Genomic DNA, 8,997 nt, shown 5'->3' with positions numbered 1-8,997 from the left:
ATCGCCGGTCTCCTTTTCCCAGATGTGAACTTCATCCGATCCCTCTGCCGTAAAGTTTTTGTAGGCAATGCGACCTTTGGGCGCCTGCTTGCCTCCTTTGCTTTCTCACGACTGTCTCCTACTCCCCCGGCTTCGTCGATTCCTCCTCTCCTTCGGTCTTGCTCGTCTTCTCCTCCCAGGGCCTCCCCCTTCTCCTTTCGCTTCTTTTCATGACTCCTTGACCATCCCATCCCAGTATTATGATTCAATAAATCTAGCCTATAGTTTTCTAAATAAAATGGAACAAAGTTTACTACGCCCAAAAAGCCTTCCATGCAAATAAATATCGCCAGCGATTCCTGGCAGATGCAGTAGCAGCGGCCAGCCGACTGCTGCCGATTCCTCAACAAATCACCACAGCTCGGAAAAAGAGTTGCCGCCCGATGCTGTGCTTCGGCAAGACGGCCCCGAGCGCCAGAATGGCAGCCGGCTCCCCTGCTGCAAGCTGCTGACGACAGGACCGTCGCTGGATACCGTGCGTCGCAGCTGCACGTTTGTCGCCCCAGTATGGTTCTCCCTGAGCAGATGGCAAGAGAAAATCGAAAGAAGAAAAACAACTTGTACGATTGTGTAAACGTGGGTCCATCATCAATTTTTCAGGCCCCAAGGCCCAACCCACCACATCTGTAAATGCATGTTACTCGTACGATTATGTGTAAAAGTATGTTGGTACATTTGCAACTGAAAAGTATGTTGGTACACAGAAAGGAGGAAACAAAGGTTTCATCAACTTGAGTGTCTCTGGCCTTCCTAAGAAAGCTGACATCATTGGTGTTCTTAAACGTAATTCCTCTTTCTGGCCTATATAGTGTTATCATGTTCGATAGAGTGCTGTAATTCTTTGTACAAGTTCGCTGCTGAATAATGCGAGGGTGATCCCCCCTGGGAAAAATGCTACTTTTACATCCCTAAGTGCAAGACCGACGAATATGAGCTTTTTATGCACAAGCCAAAACGACCTTCTGTTTTGCTCGATTCTCGACATAGTTAAGATGGTCTATTCTTTTTTTTTTTTTCTTTTTCCCTTTCCCGTGCCCGTCTCCCGGACTATACTGTAAAAAGTACTTGTGCTAATATTTGTGCAAAGTGATTACTACGATTTTTCTGTTAGTGCAGATCGCCCTGTTAATGGAGCTAAACCAATAAGTCAACCCACCGTGTTTGGATAGTGGCCAAAAGGAAAAATAAAAAGATCATAACCCCATCTTCCATAGCCGTAAAATTTTTAATTTTCCCAAGCCCAAAAGAAACTTGAGAAAATCTCTCATTATCTTCCAAGATCTTCAACGGTCCATATCTTTGAATTTTATATAAAACCCGGTACAACATTGTCACCAGAAGGACGAGGGAACTCAACAGGAAGAGGATAATAACATGAGAGAGGAGAAGGTCAACATGCTTCAAAAGTTACTGTCATGACAATCCACATGAATTAATCTTTTCATGGAAAGTGGGTCTGGGCTTGCTAGTTAAGAGCGTAACATGTTAAACACCGTCTCGATAAGGTACGTGTTTTTCTGTTACTATAGGTCAGGTGCCGTTACCATCATCATCTTGCATTTTTTTTTTCTTATTCAGTTTCCCTTGACTGGTCTTTACCAAAAAAAAAAAATCAACAGTTTCAACAAGGATGAGTTTAGGCCAATAACTTCATGGAGTTCTTTGCTAGGGTTAACAGGATCGATTTGCAGAAATATACAATGCAAGAAATACTTTGTAAAACAAAAAAGTTTGTCATTATTTAACCTTACTGTCTCAAAATAACAAGCTCTAAAAAGCCATATGAACAGAAACTACCTATATAACAGAAAATATATATTGACAAGTACATCAAACGATACTCTTCAGCCATTGCAAGCAGCTCACAGATTTCTCAAGTTGGTCCAGTTGTAAAAAAATCCAACCCACCGAGATGCAATAATTGGGAAATACCAGTCAAAAGTATGGCTAAAAGATCAATGAAGGACCAGGAAATCGAGCCAATGAACGCCAAAGTCAGCTATATCCTCACCAGCGGCAGGTCATAGTGATCAGAACAATGCTATTTATCATACCAGAGAACACATAAAGTATATTATTTGTCTGACTGGCCAAAATACTTACCAGCAATGGTTATGATGATATTCATCATTACAACATCATCGTCATAATCAACCTTTGATGCACGGAGATGTGCACATTTTCTCAGCAAGCATCGGATGGATGCAGCTGTCTCTGCATTAACTGGTTCATCCAGTGCGAGAAACAGAGCAAATGCCCATTCCAAGTCCCGTCTCGACAATGTTTGGCTATGTTCAAGCACCTGAACATGCTTCCTCAAAATTGCTGCTTGAGAAACAGCATCCAGGTTGAGGATCACAGATAACAAAGGCATCTTAGATGACAACCTGAATTCACCTCCTTGTTTATCCAATATTTTTCTCGATGATGATGCATCGATATCAGAACCCCCCATTTGTGACAGAGCCTGTAATGTGGTGTAGCAACAGACAAAGCACATTATAAGAAACTAGAAATCAATTGCCATTGAGGAGCCTTCACGGCTTTATGGCAATCAATTGCAAAAACATGCTTCATGCCACGGATAGAAAATAGGTGCAACCCACTGGGAAACCTGACAAGCATTTATTGCCTGGAATAAGCAACATCGCATGGCATCTCTCAGCATGGCTCCTCGGGAAAATGTCACATCTCCCCCATGCGTGACTGTCTACCATGTAAGCTACTTCTAGAACAAAGGGAAAACATAGACTCATGAAAGGAGCTAAACAGTAAACAGCCCTAGGTTCTAGACTTCCATTAGGACTTGCTTCCCACATCAAGCTGGTCCAAGATGCAGTTCATGCCAAGTTTGAAAAGAGCCAAGGCCCACGGGCCATGGTCATCCCTAAATCCTACCAAAAGAGAAGCATGGCAATGAAATATATCAAATGCCATTGCTTTGGAAAGCAAGAATCTACTTTACCTGTTTCAGTTCTGAAAAATCAGTTAGAAATGTTTCCACCCAATGTTGTGATGGTACAAAATCATTTGGGCAATCAGCAATCTCAGGAATTGATGGCATATAAGGTGTTTGCTCCACCTTCAACTTGCTTTTATCAAGCTTTGCCACCTTCACATTTGGAATTTGCATGGCCTCCCACCTGCCAAAGTATATTCAACACTATTCACTTTGATTCTACTATCTAATCCAAACCATCAAAACTATGACATCCCAATTTTTCTGCATGCAAAGTGATCCGTTACTAAAGATACAAATATGGAACATTTGTATTCATTTTCATGTCCATCTCGTTCTTCTTCTCAAAGTTCAAACTGTAATGCTGAAAGAGCAACATTATTCAGCTGAAATGAAGAAAAACAAAAATATCTCACCCCCACGAGAAAAGACAACTAATAAGGATTCATATATGTGTAATATTACTGATTCGTGCATAAAAAATCTTTCTCAAATTTTAGATGTAGTTTTGTAAAAACATGTTAATCAACAAGATTAGAAATTTAGAACCTTTAATGGACTCCTAAAAAGGTCTATAAGGAACTAGCTTACCATCACAAGTAAAGACCATTTCATTATTAAGCCCACGACATCAACAAATGTTCCAGAGCTTTAAAAGCTTTTCTTTTTATGTTTAACAACCAGTTCTCACATAAAACAAATTCACATAGGATCTCGTAAATCTCCACTAAAGCAAGGGCTCAATGCTTCGACTAAACAACTAAATGCCTCAGCAAGTTCCAGCCTAAATTTAAGGTAGACCAAAATGGTTTTCCCATGCAGGAAATGGAGTGTCCCTTGATTATCTTTCTTTTGCCCTCAAAATCACATATCAATCAGCCAGTTTCAAGTTAACTGTTCAGGATGAGAGACAGAAGGTATCAAACAAAGTTTTTTGTTTCCCAACAATGGATCTTCTGCTTCTCCCGCAACTCAAGCCCATTAAAGTGCTGCAGCACAAGCTATTAATAATGGTCAAGAACCCAGTAATTTTTAGAGTCACTTTGAATTTCAAACACAACTGTGTCAGTCATAACGCGATCATAGCAACAGTATCATAGCATCTCAAAATTTTTGAGTGAGTCTGCCAGGAAGATGCAGCCAAACAAAACCTTGTAATTGTAATATGATCCTAGCAAGAATACTGCAAAACCTGAAAAGTGTCAAGTTACCATTCCTAGAAAATGCAATCTTACCAACTTCTATGCACAATTACAACTTCACAGGAACCTAAAAAGACATTCAATGTTATTACACTGCTACTCAACGTAATAACGACGAAATGTGTAAGTAAATAAGCATAAAGAGAATAACAAATACAAGCAAAGTCAACAAGAAGTGCTCTGGACAGAGAGTGTTAATACATAATACAGCAGTCATGTTAAAGAAAAAATTATTTCAAACAAACAAGTAAATTTCAAAAGAAGTTTGATTTTCATCAGAACAAAACAAAATCATCAATAAATGAAAAGAACACGAAGTAGTAGGTACCTGACACGTCGAAGATATTCAAGGCCATCCTGAGGTGGCCCTGATTCAAAATCTGGTTCTCCTTCGACAGAAAATGCAGGCCTTTGAATGCTATTATATTCATCATCACTACTCTCATACTCCTCGCACTCAACTTCAATAGCAGAGTTAACATCTGCATTGACACTGAGGACACAATCAGGAGTCCCTATGTCTTCATGATCCTTCTCAACATTTTCAGCATCTGGATTGACACTAAGGACATAATCAGAAGTGCCTGTGCCTATAGATTCATGATCCTCCTCAAGATTCTCAATGACTGATTCCCCTACAGCATGTGATAAGAAAGGAATGAGACCTTCTAGACGAGTTTGCAGCCACCAGAGACTATTTGTGCTAAGCATAATACTGCTGCTGCCACTAAATTTTATCTTTAACATAAATAGTTAAATACATCCATAAATGTAGAATAATCATCATACATCAGCAAGCACACACATACTTTCTGCCCTTCTTGTGCACCAAGAACAAAATCAGCCACCAACAAGACCTTTAGAAACAGTACTGCTGATTGAAGGAAAAAACATTCAATCCCTTATCCCTGTTGTTCAAGACACACCTTATGCTCAAGTTCACAACAGACAATGTCATCCACCTATGTCACAAAGTCACTCCTATTGAAGTGAAGTACCAGTGTTGACTCGTGTCAATACTGCCTCGGACAGTGCTTTGGTGAGGGGTTGGTCGTATCGGTTGTGGTCAAGGAGCCTGAGGCCAAATCCATCCAATTTTGGACTCCGTCAAAGTTGACTGAGTCCAAAATCGTCCAAATTTTAGGGTTTTTTTTTTTAAGACTATGCATCTATGCTGGGTTTTGGCCTGTTTTCTCAACATCCTCTACACTCTGACCTGCCACTTCCTCTTGCTGCTGTGCTTGTGTGTATATATATATATATATATATATATATATATATATATATATATATATATATGTATATGTTTGTGGCTGTATTTAACTGTATGTGCTTTTTGATATCTGCTTTTAAAGTGTATATCTATATGTGTTTTTTCTATGTAACTATGTGTTCATATATGACTTTCTATATATATATGTATATGTATATGTTTGTGGCTGTATTTAACTGTATGTGCTTTTTGCTTTTTGATATCTGCTTTTAAAGTGTATATCTATATGTGTTTTTTACGTAACTATGTGTTCATATATGACTTTCTATATCTGGTTGTGCTTTTGTTTTTTTTTTTTTTTCATACTTGGACCAACTCAAATCGACTAGTCCTAACTAGCATTTTTGAGCGACCTACTTGTATCCAAGTTCCATTTTTTATAACTAAGACTGATGCAACCAATGATATGTATATGCAAAGTTGTCAAAATCGGCACTCAGGCACAAGTCAATGAAGGCCTTATACTATTAGTAATTCACTAGTCAGTTATAACTTATAATCAATCCAAGTGATATATATATATAATTATATATATATAATTATATATGGAATAAAGGTAGGTAAACAAAACTACTGAACTAGCTAGTTGGTAAGTACCAAAATGTAACTAACTAGCTAGTAGCTAGTTAGCATGCTCACTCTGTGTGTGTGGGCGTGTGTGTATATACACACACACACACACTAACAGAAAGGAAAAGAGGAGAATAACTAATAATTGCAACTAAGACCCATCTACCTAAGTCAAGTGGCTGTCAACCATGGGATGTACGGATATATACAGCACGGTCTTATACAGAGAGACAGAGAGAGAGAGAGAGGAACAAAAAAATGAAAAGGAAAATGAGTAGTAAATGCAACTAAGACTAAAAAATCTACCAAATCAGTCAACCGGCCATGAACCCCATGGCCCAGCCGACTAGATCAATGTGGAATAGAGGTGGCCAGTCATCAACTACATGGACTAGTCAGCCAACTAGTTGCTAACTTCACAATAGTGTATACAGAAAAAAAAAGTATATATAAGAACCTAGAATCACAGACTGTACATATGGATTAGGAATCCATATTAACATCAGTCTGCATTACCTATCTGGAAGGCTGTATACAGAAAAAAAAAGTATATATAAGAACCTAGAATCACAGACTGTACATATGGATTAGGAATCCATATTAACATCAGTCTGCATATTGCATATCTGGAAGGCCAAATGTCAATGTAATCAATTTTACTTTCTGGCATGAAGACCTGCCCAGGTTCAACTATCCGTACTGATATCAACGAATAAACAAAAGAAAGACAGGAAAGTTAAAATGTGGACACATTTACTAAAACAGTAGCTAAACCTATGTGAGTATCATAAACTTTTCTTCATCTCAAAATGAGGGCAACATTATTGCCAATGCCATGACCAGAACATCTAATTAGTTTATATAGTTAGGTTTCACTCTATGGGTTACCTAAACAACCAACAAACGCCAAACCAAAGTACTCAAATCAAGTAAGAAAAAGATGGTTCGCTCTAACGAAATCCTAAGGCAAGAACCTGTACAAACTTAAGCAATGTACGAAACAGGATATGCAATGACCTTATTTTTTGACATCTGCCGATCATCAAACCCAATACTTCAGCGTCAGATAATCAGAGCAAATCCATTATATGAGTTTCTCGGAAATTAAATCGAGATGGAGGGGACGATACCAAATAGACGAGAATCAGTGTGTGAAACCTGGGAACACGAAACCTCTGGAACTGCATCCTTGAGCTTTCTTCTTCGTTGCTTTCTATCCACGTTCTTCCGGCTTTTCCTTGGCTGTTCAGAAGCTGAGATTTCGTCAGTATGTGAAACCTGGAAACACGAAACCTCTGGTACTGAATCTTTGAGGCCTTTTTTTCGTTGCTTTCTATCCACGTTGTCCCGGCTTTTCCTTGGCTGTTCAGAAGCTGCGATTTCATCAAGCTCACGAGCAACAGGTCCAAGATGACTATAGATATAAGTCCATCTTTCCTGCTGTCCTTCAACATTAGTTAATCTCAATGCCAGTAACTCTTCAATACTGTAATTATTCGAACATTTTTTATTCGTCCCACAATCAGTCAAGATTGAAGAACTCAACTCAACATTAAGAGTATCTCTTGTCTTATGGGACGTCGAAACGTTCTCGAAAGGAATGCCACTGCCATCACAAGAAAATTCCTTCTCATCAGTTTCCTTGAGACATTCACTGGAAAACGTGGCCCCCTTTAATGCTAATAATTTATCTTTCGTCGTCTCGAGACTTTCAAGGGTTTCTATGTGATCATCAACAAAAGAGTTACTACAAATCTGTTGTCCTCTTACAGAGAACTCTGAGTCATTTATATCGTTTGCCTCATGTCCTGGTATCTGTTCTAACAATTCCCCTTGTGGGTCGAACTCGAACTGATAGTTTGGAATGTTTCCCGTCGACCTTTCGGATGCTGCAGAAGTTGCCTCATATTTACCGAGGCTTTTCGTGCTCTCCAGGAAATTGTTTGGTGCTTCCTCTTTGACTTCAACAGGTTCCTTCAACTCCCCACTATCTCGACCCTCTAAGCTGGATTTAGTCACCATAGTAAGAGACTCCGCTGTTTCTTTGCCATCCAACACATGTCCAGTGACATCTTTCCTTCCTTCACCATTCATTTGGCACCAACAGGCAGAATCCGAAACCACTCCTGCAACGGTCTCTTGCATCCCGGAAGGACAACATACGCCCTTTTTGTCGGCCTCCGACCGTCGCATCGCCTCTGCTTCGCCACAGACCGAGTCCCGCACCTCTAACCGTCCAGAGAACACCAACGCGTCCAGTTTGCCCTCGAGAGCTCCGCTGAGGTTCTTGTGAGTTCCAGCCTTCATCTCTTCTCCATCGGCGAACTCCGTTGGACTGCCCGGAATCACCAGAGCCACCGCGGTGGCGTGGCCCTCAGGAACGGCGACCCCAGACATGTAGACAGACGGGCGAAAAATGGAGGGTTTAGCGCTTGAAAGGTTTTGCCGAGGGGGAAGAACTAAAAGGAAGCGAGCGCGGAGCCAGTGGGTCCTGCAAACGGGACCCAGCCGCCACTCGGACGCCTTTTTTTCTCGTTCGAGGCTTCCCTGGCTGGAAAGAAAGGAGGACGATGATCCGGCGTAGTGCTGGGGACAGGCCGGGGTTCGAGCTTCCCCGGTGCCATCGCCGGCTGCATGTGCTTTATTACCATACAATTATGGGTAGAGTCTTCAACCGTCGAGCCAATTGGGGCTTAACTCGAACGCTTAAGCTTTCGCTTGAGCTTGATTTGTTTATTAAATAAATCGAGTTTGAGTTAAAGAAATAAATTCGTTCAAATAATCGAGTTGAGCTTGACAGGTTTGTTTGTGATAGTATGAAAAAAATGTTTTGCATTTATAAAAAAAAATATCATTGAGCTTGTTGTGACTATAGAAATGTGTGTCTTAGGGTTTTCTTGTCTTCATCTTATGTAAAAAGTCCTTTTTTTTAATGAGTGGCTTAACTCAACTCA

The 8,997-nt window shown here is 40.2% G+C and overlaps 1 protein-coding gene across 1 annotated transcript; it reads right to left on the bottom strand.

The window, feature by feature from the left end:
- Positions 1–1,752: 1,752 nt before the first annotated feature.
- Positions 1,753–8,662, bottom strand: LOC116251491 (uncharacterized). Its single transcript, XM_031625802.2, has 4 exons — positions 7,174–8,662; positions 4,529–4,835; positions 3,005–3,182; positions 1,753–2,506 (listed from the first exon to the last, which is right to left on the bottom strand). Exons 1-4 carry the CDS (start codon positions 8,438–8,440, stop codon positions 2,114–2,116), a joined length of 2,145 nt encoding a protein of 714 aa, XP_031481662.1. The 5' UTR covers positions 8,441–8,662; the 3' UTR covers positions 1,753–2,113.
- Positions 8,663–8,997: the final 335 nt, after the last annotated feature.

Source organism: Nymphaea colorata, chromosome 3, assembly GCF_008831285.2.
Source record: "Nymphaea colorata isolate Beijing-Zhang1983 chromosome 3, ASM883128v2, whole genome shotgun sequence".
In the NCBI taxonomy this organism is placed as follows: Eukaryota; Viridiplantae; Streptophyta; class Magnoliopsida; order Nymphaeales; family Nymphaeaceae; genus Nymphaea; species Nymphaea colorata.
The sequence above is the reverse complement of the archived record's forward strand: the minus strand, read 5'-3'. Positions and strand labels throughout refer to the sequence as shown.